General features: G+C 42.9%; 1 protein-coding gene across 4 annotated transcripts in view; it reads right to left on the minus strand.

Moving 5' to 3' along the window:
• ptprua (protein tyrosine phosphatase receptor type Ua) overlaps nt 1–21,345 on the minus strand; it is a 180,541-nt gene that overhangs the window by 72,417 nt on the left and 86,779 nt on the right. For all 4 annotated transcript variants that reach the window (XM_070984234.1, XM_070984237.1, XM_070984236.1 and 1 more), the window contains exons 3-4: nt 14,614–14,885; nt 4,038–4,119 (exon numbers count right to left, since the gene is read on the minus strand). In XM_070984234.1, the coding sequence (XP_070840335.1) occupies nt 4,038–4,119; nt 14,614–14,885 (354 nt within the window). The remainder of the gene's footprint in view (nt 1–4,037; nt 4,120–14,613; nt 14,886–21,345) is intronic.

Consider the following 21,345-nt stretch of genomic DNA (forward strand, 5'->3'; position numbering starts at 1 on the left):
TTCTCTTTCCTCTCCGCTTCCTTTCTATGCTCCATCCCTCCAACAAGCAGAGGGAGAGAGCTGCATGGTCACAAATCTAACACCTAACTCATTTCACATGATTAAACCTTGTGATTATTACAAACTATACACTAGAAGTAAAGATAGCTACAGTAAAGAGCAAAAACAAGCAGAGCACACACCCTACAGACATCTGTTGTCATGCCAGTCAGGGCATTCGGTCTGGAGGAAGCGAGCATAAACTTTTGGCTAAACTTTTTCAAGTCACTGAGGATGAGGCTGTTGCATTAATGGTGAGTGACAAATTTAATTTCAACTCTAAAAGCCCAGTACTGTGCATGTATGACTGTTTAGCCTTAATTAATACCACTAAACATAAACAGATGCAAGGTAATTTGAGTCTCAAATGTATTCCGACTGTCTGAGATGTTGGTTCTCTGAATTAGCAATGCTACCTCTAATTCTTGATGCAGGAGGGATTGATCCCGACTGCAACGCGTGTTCAGAATAAGGACATGGACTCCAGAGGAAAACAACACAAATGTCAAATGAGTTTGAATGCAAACTGAATAGCAGTTGCCTTTGTCTTGAACCTTTCCTGAGGGAGCATTCCATTATTCTTGCTGCCTGTGGGGAAATTTATGCCAGCTTACAAACATTTACTTACATCTTTGCGTGACTGTGTTTGTTTCCAAGGGTGACTGCTCTTGCAGTTTCACCAGCTGGTATGAAATAATACACGACTGTGCACATGTATGCATTTTCAGTACCAGGCTTTTGTTTGTGTATGAGTAGTAGTAGTATGACTGTGTATATGCATGGCTGAGTGCACATCATTTGTGCTTATGGTGTACATAGAGCAGCTCCTGGCAGGGACACTGTCCCCTAATCTGAGCTAATAGGCACACTGAGGCTCTGAGCACCGCCATGTACACCAAGGCTAAACTCAGCCTGAATCACATACCAAGTGTCCATGGCAATGCTACTTCGCCTCAAAGCCCCCATTCATAATCACCATGAACATGTCTCCTGGTCCACTGAGGACAGAGTGACAGACGGCAAGTGGCAAACTTTGAGACGAGCTCGGGTAAGAACTTTTATTTTTTTTATTTTATTTTTTTTTGTTGTTAAGTAAAGAAATAGCTGGTTTTTGGAGAGTTGGAGAGTTTTTTCAGTTCCTTGGTCTTCCAGTGAGGATTAAATGATTTATAACATATGAAATATGTGATCTTTCAATAGAGCCGAAAAAAAATGATATCTGAATTTCATGAGCTCATAAATACCTTACATTATCATTCATTAATATTCCCCACATTTTTGCAGCAGAAAACAATATGCGTTCTCACATAAGGCCAGTGTGGATCGAAGAAAAATACGAGGTCTCTGAACAACAACAATACCAGAGTCAGTACTGTATTTTTGGCCACACCAGAGCAGAAGAACAAGCTAAAGAGCACAACATATGACATATTATTACACATTATTTCAAGATGGCAATGAATGACTTGCAGCCTCTTCCAGCAGCTCTCACTAACTGCTGAGCTTTCTCTCGAGTTTCCTTAACTTAGGTTAGGTTTTGTTCAGTACTTCATATATGCAGCTGCTTTTGTAACTTGCCACAGACACTAAACTTAGTGAGTTTGCACTGGTCTTCCTACTGGTTTTAACATCTGGGTCCAAATCGCAGCCATGGCCCTGCTGTTTTACACTAGGGATCAGCTGATAGTGCTCTGTAACACTGTGGTGCTTCAGGGGACAGACCCAATGTTTCCTGTGAGTGCAGGACGAAGACATGGTGAAACCATGCCAGGGGTGAGGGCCGCGTTAGGAGGAGATCTTACAAACCAGCCCTTCCCTTGATCATTGTGGACTGGGAACACTGGAAGTGTAACATTATTTGCTGTTCACGGACATTGCTAACCATGCTAACTCCAGACACAAACACTGAGTTGGACAGTTTCCAGATGACGCGGGTGGACAGGACAAAGGAGAGCGGTAAGAAGAAGGGAGGAGGGCTGGCAGTATTTGTATATGATAGATGGTGTAACTGTCACTCTTAAAGCACAACTCTGCAGTAAGAACGCTGAGCTGTTAGCCGTTAGCATGAGGCCATACGATCTACTGAAGGAATTCCTGCATCTTGCATGTTAATCGTGCTATTGGTGTATATTTCCCCCCTCAGCAAATGCCGAGGCAGCCTATGATGTCATGCGCTCAGTTACAAACAGGCAGCAGACACGGCATGCCATCCCTCTTCTTGCTGTTGACTTTAATCATGCCTCTCTGTCCTCCACTCTGCCCACATTCACTCAATATGTTACATGCTACACCAGAGACAATAAAATATTGGATTTATTTTATGCCGGCACCAAGGAGGCATATAACTCATCACCTCTGTGTGCTCAGGGAAGATCTGATCACAACATGGTGCACCTCCTGCCCCTGTACGAACCTCCCATCCACGTACAAACCTCCCGTCCACAGGCACCTGTCACTCGCACAGAGAAAAGATGGTCCAAGGAGGCCAATGAGGCTTTAAAGGGCTGTTTTGATACAACTGCCTGTGAAGTACTTTGTGATGCTCACGGGGAGGACATTGCAAGTCTCACACACTGTATAACTTACGTGTGTAGAATGTCATGACCTTAAAATCATCTCTGACTACAAAAGCACTCCTGAGGAGCTTCGATGAGGCTGTGGCACAGCAGTCTGCTGGGGGAGTGGCACCTTCATTGCTGATAGGAAAAGCCTGAACTAGACTGGTTAAGACAGCCAGCTCTGTCCTGGGATGGCCCCTCAGCCCAGAGGATGTGGTGGGACAAAGGAGAATTATGGCTAAGCTATCATCCCTGATGGAGAACATGTCCCACCCCATGCACTGGGCACTCCTTCAGTGACAGGCTGCTTCACCTGCAGTGTGTGATGTAGAGATACTGCAGGTAACCCACAGTCATTTCATCCACTGTTAATATAAAATATGGATCAGTGCAGCCTCAATATATAAATTTGAGTAACTATATGCCATAAAACACAAAACATTTAGCATGGGAGAGTTTCTTTTTCTGTCCCTTCCTCTCTCTGCCTCTGAAACAAAAATTATACCACCATGATGCAATAAAACCCTCACTGAAAGCACTGGAACCCAGCGCACAAATATTACAACTTAACTAAAAATAATGGCAACAAAACATAATCATCGATATATGTGTGGAATCTAATTAAAACCTTGCATTATACTCGATTTAGGGAAATGGAATTCCATCAACAACCAGTGCAGAGCTGGCCAATTATAGAGTAATTCTGTAATCTAACACTGGATTATATCACAGTTGGGAAACAACAAGTGGTCAAACAGATAATTGTTCAATGGAAAAAAGCATTATTGAATAAAGAGTCAATAATGCACCATTTTCAGATCCGACTTTTTTTTTTTGTCTATGGCGTCCAATAAATGTTGTCATCACAGAAACAGCACAGCAGTGAAAGAAAAGGGTCTGCTGTGATGGATACTACATCTACATAGAGCCTGTGTATCAAAGGACTTTGGGGAGTGCAATGGTTAACATAAAAAAAACAAAAAACAAAACCTGAGCATAATGGAACATTACCAGCATAAAGCTCCAACCCCCTTAAATCCCAGTGATGACAAAAAAAAGCCCCCAAAAAACAACTCCCAGAGAGGATCAAAGTACAACCACTAGCTGTCCATTTCCTGCCTGTAACATCACATTAGCCGTTAAAAGCACCTGGCTGGGAGCATAGCAATCAGAGGACATAAAGGTCAGCCATTCTGCCAGGACAAAAGAGAAGCCTCCTGCTGTGTTACTGTGGCTGTGACACTCGGACAAGTACCAGGTATATGTGCCTCAGTTGCCCCCCAGTCAGCAGGATTGCCTCACGGTCTTCAATCACCTCCAAGAAACCGTTAAGCGTTCTGGAGCTCAACAGTTTCCAGCTTTTGTTGTTCAACTGGATATTTTGCCAGGCTCAGTAAAGGTCAGCAGGTGGACCATGAGCGGCGCATAACGGGTACTTACAACAGGGGTAATTGAGCAGCACAATGTCGTCCAAGGCGATGTAGCCCTGTCGCTCCTCGGAAATGGTTGCTTCAAAGATGACCTGTGGAGATAATGGACAAATTAAATGACTACAGACCATTACATCTTGAGTGGCATGTAGATTGACAAAGAAGGAAATTGGGGGGATGGGGTCCAAAGGCCTGCCAAGAACAGAAATGCACATTTAAAAGAAAGTTTCATTACAAAACTTCAGGAATGTTTCTTATATTTCTGGTCGGTGTGTCTTGCTTTTTCACATACAGCATTTTAACACAGCCATGGTAGAATTTAGAAGCACAACTTTTTCATCACATAACATTTATTTAGCTGATGCTGATGCATCCAAAGTGTCTCGCAACAAGTGTATTCAACCCACAAATAGTAAAAATCATGCAAGTATCAACTGTATCAAATAAACTATACTGAACTGCTTCAAGTGCTACATGTAGACATTTTTTTCTTTCTTTCTTTTTCTTTTGGGCTAAAATGAAGTCTGAATGGTTATGTATGGTTTGACTGTGTCCTCGATGTAGAAAGGATATGTAGGAACGCAGTAACTATACGTTCTACATTCTGTGAGGACTAAATAGTGTGCCAGATGACTAAATTAAATGTCTAACAACTCAGGTCATCCTGTTAATTCAGCAGGTGTCTACAAACACTTCTCAGCACAATGCATGATGTTAGTTATCTCTTATCGAAAGTACACTACTTGTTATGACACCGTCAGGATTGATTTGAGTGTATATGGCGTTGTGTAATAACTCTAGCTCTGCGTTTGAACAGCACTACAAAATGGCACACAATGCAGAGGGGATATCATGAGTGAACAATTTCAGACATAGCCAAGGTATTTTCTATAGTGTTAGGTTGAGTGCTCGGCTCATAACTTCCATTACTATCAATTTGCTTCTTTGGCTGAGGCTGTCTGGTAGTGGACAGAGGTGATCAAATTACTCATAGAGCAGGTATGTTATGAGCTGATGTGTAGCATCTTTGGTGCATTATGTTGTTAACGTGCTGAGTAAGTCTGGGACTGGGAGCCTGCACTTGATTGTCTACTTTTGTTGCACGTTTGTTGAAAACTGATAAGCAGCTACCTTTGAGCATGGATATTTTGTCATACATGCTTCCAGGAATTCGCTGCAGCCTGGACACGGTTAGACTCAACTGTCTGTTACTGTTATGAAACACAGTCGACAAATTTTTGAAAGCATTTAGACCACAAGACATCAAATGTCTCCAATGAAATCAATATTACTAATGCAGCTCTTACTAACCACCCATTCACACATACGGGCTTGAAGACTGGAGAGGCAATAGGACTCCAGTCATTATGAACTGGCCCCCGGTGCACAAGATGCCAGTGGGCGCTGACAAAGAGTCAGACACTCAGAGGTACAGTGTGAGGAAAGCTTTACCTCTGTGCAAATGGACAGGAGTGGCAACCAATAGCTATCATTTTGTTTTGACTGGCTCAAGTGCAGCCATGCCAATCAATCTGTTTATATGTTATTCTTGAATTACACAGTTTTAACAATACTACACATTGCAATGCAGATATCCTGTGAAGCATGAGCTGCACACCAATGCCAAACAAATTACTTGTGCAGCAGTAGAATGGCCATACAGTCCAAGTCATACAGAGCACAAAACACAAATAAATGCCTCTCTCCTCCTCCGCTGTCCCTTTTATCAATCCACACGGCAGCTGCAGGTGTCCTTAAACACAGCCTAAATATTCACTCACTTATGTAAATGGGTCGAGCGCATGCAGAGCCTAAAAGTAAATTGGGAGGCCTCCCAGAGAGCACCAAAGTCATTGTGGGTTTCTGAGTAGTAATTACAGTCAGCAGAGCCCAAATCATTCCCTCCATAAGTAACTCTTCACTTTTTACTGCACCACAACAAACTCTGAACTTGGGGGTTGAGTGCATTAACAGCTGTTAGATGAATTTTGTCACTGCATACTACATCAGACGCGCGTGTAGCAGGCAGTGTTTCACCCACTCATACTACTTCTAGTTATCTATGCTAAAGCCTGGTGGAAGTCAGACTGTGACCGTGCATTCAGACGGGCAATAGATTGCAATGTTGACAATACATCAGGCTTTAAGTGCCTAGGGCCAATCAATACCACAAAAGGCCTTGGCAGATGGACACAGACTAAGGCTTTCTTTCCACTAATTTATTTTTATTTTCCATTGCTATGTCGGGCCATTAGAGACGTCTGACCGATTAACTCTTCAATTCATCACGCGTCAATGCACCCACCACCATCGATTCACTCAGCTCCGCGCTTTGAGCCATCATTAAGCTCCTCTGCATCTGCCCTCGCTTATAGAAAAGTGTGTTTGAGTATGATTGTGCCAGACACTGAAGAATAACCTTGGCATCCAATAGCTGCGAACATGAAAACACAAGCTATTATACAAATGGTTACAGTGGAGTCCCCTTTGCAGTTTGTATACACAAAGCAAGGCACTGAAAATGAGACAATTTGCTCAGTCTTTTGTCTATTTGCAGGAGTTCTCTTATGCTGAAGTGTGTTGAGTTGTCAGGGCCACCATTGGAAGGAGATATAAAAAGATGTACTATATGGAGAGAACAGCGCGGCAAAGAGGAACATCTTGCATAGGAGGAGATGGGTGGGAGGCAGGGAGCTTAAGCCACACTGACATTGTTTGTCATGACGCTGCCTGATAGCATCTTTAATATTTGATAGCAAAGTTTCACCCTTTTCCAATACTTACAAGCGTAGGCACGGAGGAAAATCTATTTCTGCAAACAATATAAGAGATGGATTTGTCCAATTGAGAATATCCAGTTCAAGGTGATGTCATTCTCCAGCCTCTCCCAGGCTTTTGTTGTGACAAAAACGGGCAACAACAGGAGGCTTGCAATACTGCAAAAGGCACAATCTGTGAAGTGTGAATCAAGGTTTGGTTTACTGCAAGCAGCAGGACGCCATCTCCTGAGATGGAGCGGCGTGTGATCGTCAGCAACCAAAGGAAATGACACGAGAAACAAATCCAAGTCAGGAAGCAAGTTCTGGCACAAGAACAGCAAGTGTCGACAGTTAAGGAGATGGAAGCAGCTGGACAGTCACATTTGATGTAAAAAGCATGCAAGCATTTTAATATGCGCCTCCTGCTGCATCATGTTTGGCTCATAAAATTCAATGCCAGAGAATTGATAGCGCAGAGTAACAAAATCCATACTGCATCCGAGGAGGCCTCACACAGAATACATAAAACCAGTGGTGGCAGTAAAAGGGATTGTGTTAAAAACAAGATTTGCACAGTAATTAATATTTTAAGCTTTTAGTTTTCATTACAGCGTTTCATTGCAGAAATTATTTAAGTGTGTGCACTAATAATAAAGCTCTCGGCTGATCTGTGGACGGCATCAATCTTCATGAGGACTTTGACTCATTTAACAGCTTACATGCAATCGTTTGAGGAATGTGGTGAACAAAAATTGCAGCAATGTTCTGTTAATTGATTTCCTCTGCTAGAATGAGGCCAACACTATTGATCCACATTGGCAACGAGGCAGTAAAACAGTGAAATATGCGCTGTGCGATTGCACCTGCCACCTTCTCTCCGCAGGCTGTAGACATAAAGGGAGGTGTAAACTGCAGTGTGGATGAGATTGCGTATGTTGAATGTTTTCTATTTGTGAGTCTGTGTGTGTGTGGGTGGGTTGTGATCAATTGCGTACCTATTCAACAGTGGACCTTGACATTGTTACACATTCAGAGGATTGGCGAGCCAACAGGGGACACTTTGGAGGTCCACTGTTGCCCATGCTTTGAAGCATATCTAAAACCCTCTGGTGAGCTTCTTTTAATTTTAGCCCAGTGGACCTGCAGGTGTGTGAAGGGTAAAATTCACACTCAGCAGTGCCTCTGCAGGCTGGAACAGGGATGCACTCACACATCTTTTTTTTTTTTTTTTACACACTCCTCCATTCTGTGGATGGCTTGCAGCCTCAGGCAGTCTTTCGGACCAAAGTGGGGTTATTTAGCTGGCTATATACTGAAGGAACCAGTCTCATTAAACACCTTTTTTTTTTTAATATTTTTGTAAAAAACTATAAAGGCTAAACTTCAGTGGATGTCCTAACTAGTTTCAAGCTTCACACATTATTAAAATGAAGGGCTCCCAAGAAGGTGGGGGAATAGAAAGTGTCGGCTCTGCTCCACTCTGCTTGCTCTTTTTTTCTTTTTCCATTGTGGAGAGTGTCTCGCGTTAGAGGTTTCACAGGATGAGCCAACTAGTCAACGACCAAAACCACTAGTCCGCACTGTGCATTGTTGTAGGCTAATTAATCATTTGTGGTCTTAGCATGGTGCAGTAATAATGCAGTGGCAATGCATCTGCAGAAGATGTAGGTAGTTGCTGATAAATCATATTGTCATGCATGATTTTAACTCTGTGCAGTGTGGGGCGCTAAAGCAGCAGACATGCAGGCTATACACCCCAAAGCTCGACTACAATCAACACAGTGTGGAAATACTTTACCAGAGCAGATAGATTTGTCTGAACCATCATTTTCTACATTCTGCAGTGTTAAATCCCTGCAAGACAAGCTTGCTGGGGGTTTAGTCCAATTAGACTGTAGCTCATTTGCCTTTCAGAGCCAATCAAGGACTCTGCTATTTCAGCTAGCCCCACGCTCCTACATTAGTTAACCCTTTACTGGCTGTGTTTGAGACCTTCATTGTTGTTGGGTGAAGATGGACTACACTACATTTTCGGAATGGTTGATGACTACTAAAATGCGACAGTGAAGTACTACACAGTTTTTGGTCACTTTGGTCAAAGTTTCAAGCGAGTTGAGCCAATTTTAAAAGATGAAAACGCCAGAGGCCACTGATTGGTTGGAGACTCGTCACTGGAATCATCACGGAACATCTTGCACAATCCCAGCGTTTTTAAATCGCCATGGTGCCATCAACAGAGACTGATATTTTTGTATTCACTAGAACCAGACAACCATGACATACGCCATCCCTTCAACATCCTCTGTTATAGGAGCAGCGTAGCCCCTCTGTGTGAGGTGAGCGTGCGGCTGAGTGAGAGAGAGAGAGCAGAGGCACGAGGAAGAATGCGAGCGAAGCAGAAGCAAATGTTCGCAGTGAAGTTGTCAGTTTAGCAGTAACAGAAATAAGCAAAGTGAATAATTCTTATGAGCCAAACATTACTACAAATGTATTACTATACTTCTGCGATCACTGCCACTGTGCAGTAAGAAAGGTTTCAAGAACACAACAAAGTGTTATCTGAACACAAAGCCTGAGACGGTGAGAAACGCTGTCGCCTGACTTTCTGCTGACATAACTCAATGTTTGCTACCTGGATGGTTGTGAACGTGTGAAGCTTGAATCTAAAATCATCCTCTGCTGAAAAGCTGCTGCAGTGTCTTTATATTTTCAGTAAAGTGGCAACAGCAGGCTTGGCATTGTTTCTTTTGTCATGTACAAGATCAGGCAAGCAACAAACACACATTAGGCAGATGTACAGATGTACAGATTTGGAAAACAGAGTTTAAGGTGTTTTTTCTATCTTGGCCTTATTTGGGGATATTAGAATCACTGGAAAAAATCTATAGAATATTAATTATTATATAGAATATTAACTGTGCTGTACTTAAACTGTATTTTTGAACACTTGAATGTAAATGTTCATTGTTTTAAACATACATTTTTGAGTGCTTCACAAAAATGTCAACAGCTCAGCCGTAGGATGCTCTGCTTGCAATGCTGCAACTTAATACAGCTCTGACAGACAGCTACAATAAATAAAACTACTGAATAAAGAGGTCATTACAGTGAATGGCTATTGATGAAAAAACGATCACCAGAAAAAGCGTCAAAAACAGGGTTTAATTTCCTGACAATCAGTTTCCAGGAAAGAAACAGAGGACCTGACCTCTGTAGCTATGAGCCTGACTCATGTTACCTTGCCTAATGAAGATTAAAGGTGTTAGTTCAACCAACCTTGTCACACTGCTTCACTGCATGGATGAAATAAGGTGATGGGTTAATAGAAAAACACATACAAAAAAAAAAAAAAACATAAGCAAAAGAGATAGATAAGATGAGAGAGAAGGGGACTAAACAGTGAGATGCTCTGGGAGTTAAGATGCTGAGATAAGGAGGACAAAGCAGACAAAAAGTGAAGAAGAAGCCAAGAAACGTTAAAAAAAAAGAAACCTAAAGGAGAAGGCAGCATTTCCACCGGAGCATCGCTTTAACACCTAGTCTGCTTCCTAAAACCAAGCTGACAGGGAGAGTGTGAACCAGTCTGATCAATTCTGTCTTCTGTCCTTCAAAGCTATGACAGTCCAATCTCCGATAACAAAGTCTGTTCAGCAAAGTCAGCGTCCGACCCACGTTTAACACGGGTTACAGGAAGGGTCGTGAACTCAGTCAGACACATGCTGATCACATCAGACTGGCAGCCTGTGCAAGTTTAACCAGCATTAAACGCGTCAGTGCCACCTTGTGAATGCAAAGCTCAAGCTTAGGTGCTGTATGCAGGGTGAAGCTTAATATATAGCACAAAATGCGCTAGAGACAATAGACAGTTGAAAACCAGAAATACTGGCACTGAATCCTGAAATCTCATAACAGTAAAAGCCTAAATGCAAAAGGCCAACAACACATCTGATCATAGGCCAACATATCTCTGGAGCAGATTGCCTCTCCTGAGGGGAGGTTGATGTTCACTGATTAACTGATTACTGTGTGTGTGTGTGTGTGTGTGTGTGTGTGTGTGTGTGTGTGTGTGTGTGTGTATAAAATTCAAAGGTTATGGAAGCATAGATATATATATAAGATTTCATCACAGCACACACAAACACGCACACACACTACTTCTTGTAAAGACACTTGACATAATGCTCCCTCATCCATACCCTAACCTTCACCATCACAACTAAATGAACCTAATTCTAACCTAACCCCTTAAAACCAAGTCTTAGCCTTCAAACAGCCCTCTGAAGTTGTGAGGACCAGCCAAAATGTCCTCACTTTCCAAAATTGTCCCCACTCCAGAGCAAGTAAAAGTGCACACATGCACACACACAAACACACACACAGACACTCTCTCCTCCAAGCCCTCTGAAGTGGTAGTCCTGTCCCTGTGTGGAGCTGCTCCTCGGCAGCCTGCAGGGGCTGATCTGTTGGCTGGGAGTGCTGGACAGTGATCTTTATCAATGGGACTGGATGGATGAGTGGAGCCCTGTGGGGCCTGAGCTGAGCTTTGAGCTGCAGCGGTGGGAGCCGGTGAGGAGGAGGGGGTGTGTTCCCGGGGCAAAAAAAGGAAGGGAACGGGAAAACAGAGGCGCAGAGCCTCACTCCGGGCTCACTCCTGTGCCTCTTCACAAAGCAGATAGACACACTTTGTTCCTTCAGGCCTATATTTAAGCCCCTCACTCATCGGCACAGCTTTACCTGCTTCATTACGTGCTGCCGATCATCCAGGTTTATAGGACAAATAAAGCAATCTGTCCTGTGTCTACATGCCGTGCGAGAGGACTTCAGGGAACAGCGTCTTCTCATCACTCAGGCAGCCTGGACATACATCACCAGAGTAGTAGATTACATTGCTTATGCACGCCTGTCCACATGGTAAACACTGCGGCACTAAGCAAACTCCCCGCCTGGGCCAACTCGTCTGATTGTACACCTCAGCTTCGCCCTCTGAGAGCAACCGCCCCCTGCCTCCACCTCCTCCTCTGCTACGGTGCATGGTAGACAAACTTCTAGCATCCGTACAGGAGGGAAAATCATTACTTTAAATCAGTTTGGGTGTTTGTGAGAGTCGCTCAGGATAGGAGAGCTGAGGATGGTAGAGCGGAGGCTGTCCTCATTGATCTGTGCAGCCCTCTAATCTCATTAACTGGCTCTTGATTTATTGAGATGGGGCCCAGAGTACGCCAAGGTTATGGAAGCAAACACCCAGCCTGATCCCCCACACGTAGGGTCACATGGAATTGAGCTCAATTGACTGTTTGGTGGACCCACGTTCTTACAATCCCTTACCCCAGCCACTGCCTCATTAATGCCTCTTTTGGGGTGGGGCACAGTGGTGTAAGAGGCGGCAGGCTTGGTGGGGGGACAGAGAACATCAGAGGATAAATTATTGGCTGTAATGAGTGAGGCAGGGCTGCATCCAGTCATCAGAATCTTACAAGCTACACAACAGCGCTAATAATGCAGTATCAACAATATAGGCATCAAACGGAGCTATTGATTACACTGCAGCACGCAGGTAAATTGACCAGTAAATAAAGATACAATGCAAACACACAGCCACTGTAATTAAACACACATCGAGTCGCTGTGATATATGACACAAGCTGCAATTTGCTAATCCTTGCATGGTCTGAATGATAAGGAGGATGATAATAAAGCTGCTGGAACTGACAGCAGCCAGGGTTCAGTATTTGGTGACCACTTAGCAGCTGGCTTAGTGCCATGCTGGGTGTCACTGAAATTTTTAACAAAGGGGGGACGGATGTTTTCAAGGGCTGAGTAATCACCATCATAACATTACAAAAACATTTTTCCACTATTAATACCTATCAGATATGCATGCCAAATTAGGCTACAGGACAAGACTCGCTAGAGGCTTTGTGAGGCTGCACTTTGGCAAAATGACAATGCTAACATGCTAATGTTATGCAGCATAATGTTTCACATTCACCATAATTTAGCATTAAACTAAATGTCCTTAGTTCAGTCTTAAACCAAAGTATTGGACAAACTGACATGGAGACCAGATGATGGCGCTAGATGAGAAGTTAAAGGATGACCAGAGTTGGTGAGCTTCATCTTTCAGGAACAATGAATGAACTCTTCTTACATATAAAAGTAGAAAACAAAATAACTAATTTTGTACAGCTTAATTTTTAATTACAATTTGTAATTTTAGAAAAAAGTAACATGATATTTCATTACACTGAGTTCACTCAGAGTCAACAGTGACCTTCCCCACTGACTTCCACATCATCATTAACCACACCATCGTGTTGCATACTGTATGTATGTCAATCTGCATCACTCATCATATCACAAGAGAACTGAAACTGGAAAAAAAAGTTCTATCTTTTATGTTCATTATTTATTCATATATTAATTATTTTTTGATTACTGATAAATCATTTATTTCATAAAATATCACAGACGCAGAAGGTCCATCACAGCTTCCCAGACACCACACTGATGTTTTATTTAGTCTGAGCAGCATATCAAATCTATTTATTTCATAGTGAGAGGAAATGAATCTGAGAAGGGCATGAAAATCCATTGCAGGTATCTATTTGTGAAGCTGTGACCAGAATGTGTGATAAATTTACAGAATAACTGACTGTTGTGACAAAACAGTTATTAACATCACAATCAGTTTTCTGTCAGTCATCTCATTACCAAGTGATCAGTTAACTAATAATGTCAGCACTCCTGATCGGACAGTATTGGATTTTTGAAAGGCTGCTTCAGCAATTGAATTTTGCATTTCCATAGAGGTGGTTACTCACAACAGAAAGATTCACAAAGAATTGTCGAAATCAGCAGCGGAGGCTGAGACATCCTGACTTTTAGTCTCTGGAACAGGTCAAGGGCCAAACACACTGGATCCTATATATCCCATAATTCAGCTCTACAGCATCTTTCTGCAGATCCTCCTGAGCTTAATGCCTATGTATTTCAAACGTGACACCTAAAGCTTTCTGTTAAAACATTCGATCCAAACACAGGTGAAAGACAAGGTCAAGGTCCTATGAAGATCAGTTTCTTCTTCGTGGGGTAAAATCTGTGGCGTGCCCCTTTAAATAAGTGTGACTCACTGCACTCAGATGCTCTTGTGTTTGGGTCAAATTTAAATTTAATACACTTGAAAATGACATTTCAAGACCAAAGTGGTTTTGGCCTACAAATGTTCTTGATCTTCTTCCTCCATGTAATAAAAATGAAGCTAACATAATAGGAACATTTGACAGTGTTTGAGAGATACAGCTCACCATTTTTGGACCTGAGAGAAAATGTGGTGGGTATGTGTGGGTTTCTACACTGTTTGTTTGGATCCCATTTACAAATCCATAATTAGCTACCAGGTTTCATTTCGAACAAAATGGGACACGAGTAAAACAGCTGCAATCAGCGCAGTTTACAGTTTATGAGAGAAAACTGCGCTGGCAGAAGTCCAACATCACTGCCGAAATCCTCTGTTATTAAAGACTCTGAAATTTTGGTTTCAAATATTGAATGTTACAGAGAAATATTTAATAAGATACATAAGTGACAATCAAATGAAAGTTTGAAAAAGAAATGATTAAGTATTTGTTTAGTTTGACACATGGCTAACCTGCTTCATCAGACCAGCTTGGGTGTGGATTCTGCTGAATCCTGATTGGTGCAATGAATATGTGAGACTGTGTTCATGTAGGACCCCATCTCTCACAGTGAGAAGCTGATAGAGAAAACAGGCTTTCAGGACTTTTAATATAATCACATACTCTCATGTATTTGGGTAAAGGCTCTTACCTGGTATTCACTGGGCCAGAACGTGCTGACGGCAAGCTCCACTTGGTGCCACTGGTGTCCCTGAGAGCCTGAGACATTCCACACCGCGCTGCCTTTGGGACCCCCGTTGACCCGGATGTAGACCTGCAGGTCCCCGGGGCTGTGGCCGTCGCGGCTGTACAGGAAGTAGCTGAACTGGATGCAGTGGGTGTCGTTCTCGCTGAGCGGGAGCAGGAGCAGCTGAGCCCGCTGGCCCCCGAAATGCTGCGAGGAATTGACCATCATGAAGGACCCTGGAGGGGAAGACAGAAAATGAGGACATGTTAGAGGACTGGTATCCTGGTATCAATTCAAATACTGCTGATTCTACAATTAAATTGTTATTGGCAGCCTCTCAGAGAGAGCTCAGTGAGGCGACTTGAACGGATAAAGAGCAGTTTGAAAGTTTAGTCCTGAAAAAACAGATCGACCTTGCCGAGCAAAGACTCCTCTTCTCCACAGCAGCTGCTATACCTACATTTACTTCACAAATAGCAGCTATTTCAGCAGTTTCACCTACCACACAGTGCTGAGTGACCTGAAATATAAAAAATAACAAGATCAAACTCTCTGGGCTTCACCTGCAACATCCCGGTCCAAGATAGATATGTCATGTTTGTTTTCAACTGCTCAAGAACGTTTGCCTCTTTTTTATTTTTAAACCCTGAAAAAGCCTGAGAGCCAAAGTTGACAGGCTCAAGGTTGTTACCCAGAATATCTGTGTGATCCTCTCTGGCTATTTGTCTGTATTTGGTCTGTCTTTGCTTCTCCCTGCTTCCTGCTTTGACAGGGCTTCCATCAGTTTTGCAGCGCTGCCTCAGATCTGGTGCGCTCAAAGCTGCAGCACTGGGTGTCAGATTGGGCTTTCGTTTTGGACTGAGGTTCACAGAGTCACTGCTGACTCTGTCATCCCGGCAGCACAGCAGAGATCCCCCGGCCATGAGAAGAGCGCCGCGCTGGAAGGAGGGGAAAGAAAGGGAGCTGCTTTGCCTTTGACTGTGGCCTTCACAGCAATAGTTAGAACAATTTAAAGTGGGAACAAAATAGTTGGGGAAAAGAAAAAACATTTTTTTTCAGAGTGAAATGCCAATTTCCCTACATGCTGGAAAACCATCAGAAATAAAAGCCACACCATTAAAACCACTAAAGATTTTAAAATAATCCCACCCCCTTATGTCTAATAACTTTTTCAATTCTAGATGCAGGACCTGCCATGACTCTGCCTAAAGAGATGTCAGACCGATCATACCTTTTACAGCCTCCCTGACGGCCAAGGGGCAAGCGGGAGGGGCCAGGGAAAGACTTTCACCCTGACATGCTGGTCATTCCAGTGGGCTGTAGATGCTGGAACTAGTTTTCAGTCATTTGAAAAGAAATAAATCCTGCGCTGAAACGCTCGTAACTGCTTGTTTGTAAGGGATGCCGTCAATTTCTGACCACATCTCGCTGTTGTTCCTTGGTAGGCTGAATGCATTTACTGAAAGTCCTTGTTGGACAAAAGCATCAGCCGAATGAATCTTACGCGATGGCTCGTAATGCCCACTGTGACACACATGATGAGGAAACAAAGTTTGAAATCCACCTCCTGAACTGCTTTCCACTTTCTAATTTATATCCATTTAGAAATACACAGCAAATAAGATGCTGGGACTTCATAGGAAACAAATGTTGATCTTGAGCAGTGAAGATAAACACAGGGAGACAACAGGACTGGCAGTAAGCTGTCCGTGTTTATTACCTTGGACTGGATAACGTAGCCTTTGGGATCACATGCTTTCCTCCCTAACTTGTAATCTTCCAATCATCACCATCAGATTGAGTCTTTGATGCTGCCAGCAGGAGAGAGAACGCATGCTAATTGCACGTATAACCTTCACATTCGGTGCAGTGGGCGCCGCTGCCCGAGACGGCTGTGGCAGACGAGCACAGACAGCGGCATCGTGGGTAGTGTAGTAGCCTCGGTACTGTAGTTGAGCGAGAGCACAATCAGAGCCCTGCCTCCTGCCATTAATCACACTGACACGGTTATTAGGCCATAATGGCAGCCGAGGGAACGCTTAAACCAGAGAGATGGTTGTAATACTCGTGCACTGACATGCAGGAAACACCAGCACACACACACACACACACACACACACACACACACACACACACACACACACACACACACACACACACACACACACACACACACACACACACACACACACACATAGTTTACAGGCCCAAAAGCAGACTCAGATCCAAGTCCTGCTGACCTTCCCACGAGTGAGAAGTGGCTTCCTCCTTCTCCTCTCCCACCGTTCCTCTTCTCATCATGCTATTTTCTTTTTATCCTGGTTTCTTCTTCCTCTGCCTCCCTCTTCACCTCCAGCTCTTTTATCCCCTGAACCTCCACCAGCTCCTTTTTATCCAAATTGTCGAGGAAATGCAATCAAACTTAAACATGCATGAACAGCAAGTTGATTCATTTACACACAAAGAACTGGCACCTATTTTCATGTGAAGACAAAAAAAAAAAAAAAAGCATTGGGTGATGTGTGGACTCATTTTCATCGAGGAAAACGTTCCAGGAGGTAATTGCCACTGTTATGTAATTTATTTATTTATTTATTTATTTATTTTTTTGAGTGTTGATAACAAAGTACACACTGTCACTGTCACACTTTTTGCTCTTTAATATCTGAAAAAAAAAAAATTCCTCTGAAGACACTTGTTTATTTACGCAAAGGCAAATGTGAAGTTTGTGTTATCAAGTTGCATCATTAGCTTTTCAAAAGCAAGTCACCAGGTGTCTGGTTTAATGTGTGCCCTGCTGGCTAGGTCATAATTACAGAGGGACTTTTGATTTCTTTCATCAGCCCCTTGGTTTAAAGAAATCAAGCAGGATGGGAAAAAAGGTCAAAAGCCGGGTCACATTCACGGACAACCTGGTTATAAAGAGACTTAAAATGCATGTCACAAAGCCTCCCTGACCACTGTCCGTTCCCTCCTTCGGCTCCATCTTCCCCGCCTCCAAAAGCATGGATCAGACGTCGAACTGCCAGAAATATCCTGTGATAACAAGCAGCTGCTGTCCTTTGAGATCTCGCTGTATTCTTGGACAACGCTGATATTTTTCTCTCCCTCACCTGCTTGCAGGCGAAGCTGGGCAAGCTCTGGCTTAGCCCCCAGTTTCGCACTCCCCATCACTGCTGCTGCTTTGATGTGCGGGTTCTCAGGGGGCTCTGTGGTTAAATTGCTTTTTCTTCAGCTATGAGAGCTGGACCCCCTCATTGTTGAAGGGCAAGTCTCCAACTGTCCCTATGACAGGATTGTACTGGGAAGAAACATAGCCTCAGCTAATACTGTTTTATATTCAAATATCTTTAAGCAACTCATCCTACTTGGTAAACCAAATACAGACACAGCCTCTACCCTGCCTTTGTTACTGTAAGCTGCAATTTTCTTTTGATTCAGCTGAACCCACCTAATGGCTGTCAGAGTGAAGAACAAGTATAGCTGCTTTGTCTATATGGAGATTTAAAGGCACCATTAAATGGCCTCTTTACTTAGTAAAAATGTGATGTTGCTTGAGATGCTTGAGATGAGTCAAGGCTGCTCAGAACCCATTACTGTCAATCATCGCATAATGCCAGCCTCCGATATGATCTTGCTGGGATGCCACATTGACATCGGCAACAATAACAACACGAGGGTGCAGCTAGATCCAGGTACAGCTGGAGCTGAATAATATTGTAGGGCTGCATTAATCAATCAGTTTACAAACCAGACAACAGTGAAAAAAGCCCATCACAATATTCTAGACCATAAGGTGACATTAAGTGTCCGACCAACAATCCAAAATATTCAATGTACTACAATGTAAATCCAGCAAAAGCAGCAAATTCTCACATTTGAGAGCCCGGAACCAGCAAATGTTTGACAAAGTACTGTGAAGCAACACAGCTGATTTGGTAACAGGTGCGGTGTGAGGATTCTTTAACATGCACAGAAGGTGTTTTTTGTGTGTTTTTTTTGCCTTTAAAGCAGCAGAAGCAGACAGGAAGCAGGGTAGAGAGAGGGGCATGACACGCAGCAAAGGCTGCAGGATGGAATAAAACAGAGAGGCCCTGTGGCACGCGGACCATTCATGGACCAATGCTGATGTTCAGAAGTTGACAGAAGGAATGCCTTTTATTAATGTTTGCTTTTTCTTATAATTGTGAGGAAAGTTTAATAATCAAGTCATGTTTCAAATTTTATTTGAGGATGGCAATCGGTCTGCAAATACCTTTAGGTTGAATTCAGGTAGGTCTTTAAATTGAAGGATCATTGCAGCCTTCCTGAAGGCAGGATTTATAGCATTACTATTGTATAGACTGACTTAGCTTGAGCTAGGCATACCTAATTAATTGGCAACTGAGTGCTTGTGGAATTTGACAACCTTTGAGATATCACACAGAACATTATTTGATATTATACAGTATATATGCCAGTATATATATCTAAATATAGATGAACATGAACAGTTACTGGTGAAGGGGTTTGTTGGACCGATTAGATACTGAATAACATTTTAATCACTAAGACTCAAGTGCAGTTTTCTGCCACTCCCCCCGACAGACAAAGTGGAATTTATCTCAAATGAGCCTAAAGATTCAGTTTTTTCCATTCAGACACAATATTCCAGATATTTCAAAGCTGCTGTCTGGAAAGCAGCCTTAAACAGTTTTAAGTCGCAGGATCAGAATTGCACATTGCACAGATTTTATTATTTCTAAAATTATTATGGCTAATGTGTAAGCAAACAGTTGCCCATTTACTCATCTAGCACACGGAGCAACATTGTTGTTTGGGTTGTGTCATGGGCCAGAAAGCTGAAAGACGCTACAATTCTCTGTAAAGCTGAGGGGAACTGCAAAGTTTGGTAATAATTCTCTGTGGGTTCATCACTACAACAGTGAGTTGATCAATCCCCAGTATAAAAATACTGATTAAAGCAGCTTTAACTACATTTATCTGATGATCCTCATGTAGGACTTTATTTGAAATCTAAATACACAACAACAGTTTATTCTTCAACTTTGTTTTTCAGTCTTTTGCACATTAGACAAGATCACCGGTTCCGAACCTTTGCTAATGACCCTCACAGCAAAGTATGACTGCGATTATTGAGGGGAATTACAGAGTTGGGCATTTCCTGTGGGTAAATCACCATGAGCGAGTGTACATCGTCATTTGACCCATTGTTCATGTAAATCATGGATAAGTGCATTAAGTATTGTATAATTTTCTGTTTCGTTTTGTTTTGCGTTAGTGTTAAGAGAAGTGATATCAGCTGCTGAAGGTTAGCACACTGGCACAAATTCGTCAAAACACGCCCAGTGTGTCTTCATTTTAGCACGAGGGACTAAGTCAACATGATTGATGCAGTAATTAGAAATTTGATAAAATTCCTTAAGATATTTCCAGCTCTGATAACCTTATTCAACATCCTCGAGGACACACACACATGCACAGAGGCCCCATGCTATGTATGCACACACAGGTTGGTGTAGAAAAAAAAAAAAAAAAAAAAACAACACCCAATGCAGAGAAATTCTCCATAAATCCATAAAAGCTGATAAGGCTCCATCTATTTCTCCCATGACCCTGCCAAGGGCAAGGGAACATGCATTAAGAGATTAGGGGACGGCCTCAGCTCCCTGAATTCATATCAGAATGTGGGGTGGGAACCTGAGTCATAGGTCTGCCTGCTTTTATCACACTTACACTCAGAAAAACCCGAGAAGAGCTGAAAGTGGAAAGGAGGGGAGGGGAAGTGCAGCAAGAATAGAGGGAGACATAGCGACAGCTTTTATCTTTATGTTTGTCTTCGTCATTTTTCGTGAGCTTTCCACCGCTGCCATCAATAACGCTTTGTATAACTCAGACAGCCCTTTTCTACACAGTGATAAAACCATATTTCCTCGGAAAAGGCCAAGCAAAACCTGATGTATTTTAATCAATTTTTTATCTAACATTTTCTACCTCTCACCACCGCCTCCACCACCTCTCGCCATGAATAACAGTTAACAGTCTGGTTTCTGGAGATGTTGCTCGAGATTGTGCGATTGGTGAGAGTGAGCTAGACTATTTTCCTCGACCCTCCTCCTCCAGGGCATCTGGAGAAGGTCATCCAAGATTTTCAATTTGGTCTTTCAGATCTTCATTTGCTTTCTGTCTTTTATTCTTTTTTTCTGATATTGCAACCTGGAGCCATGGTGACCACAGATGATATTGCACATACAAGAGAAGTGAAGTGTGGTGAGCGTAGATGATTGGGAGGGCACAGATTGGTCTCGCTGTTTGCTCCTCTTTGTATCTCTGGCTGTAGTGTGTGATCTGCTCGGCTGGCAGGAACACTAAGGCTGGCGCTTATTTGATGAAGCCAAAAGGCAATGCAGATTTTGCCATTTACAAAAAGTGACACTGTGCTTACACCATGCAAATGGGAAATCTGCAAACCAACAGCAGCTGGTCATGAATGCGACACTGACAGAGCCTAAACGCAGCACAAACAATACAAGTCTGAGTGCAGCTGACAACTCAAGCTAATGAATTCCCCAGGTGAGACTGCAGAGCCCAGTAGACAACCTGGAGAGCGCTGACAACAACGGAGTCATTGCTGTGTTTCTACACCGACGCTTCCAAGATGCACCGATTAGCACCACATACTGAGTGAAATGTGCC

The sequence above is a fragment of the Chaetodon trifascialis genome, chromosome 17 (assembly GCF_039877785.1).
Source record: "Chaetodon trifascialis isolate fChaTrf1 chromosome 17, fChaTrf1.hap1, whole genome shotgun sequence".
NCBI classification, from domain to species: domain Eukaryota; kingdom Metazoa; phylum Chordata; class Actinopteri; order Chaetodontiformes; family Chaetodontidae; genus Chaetodon; species Chaetodon trifascialis.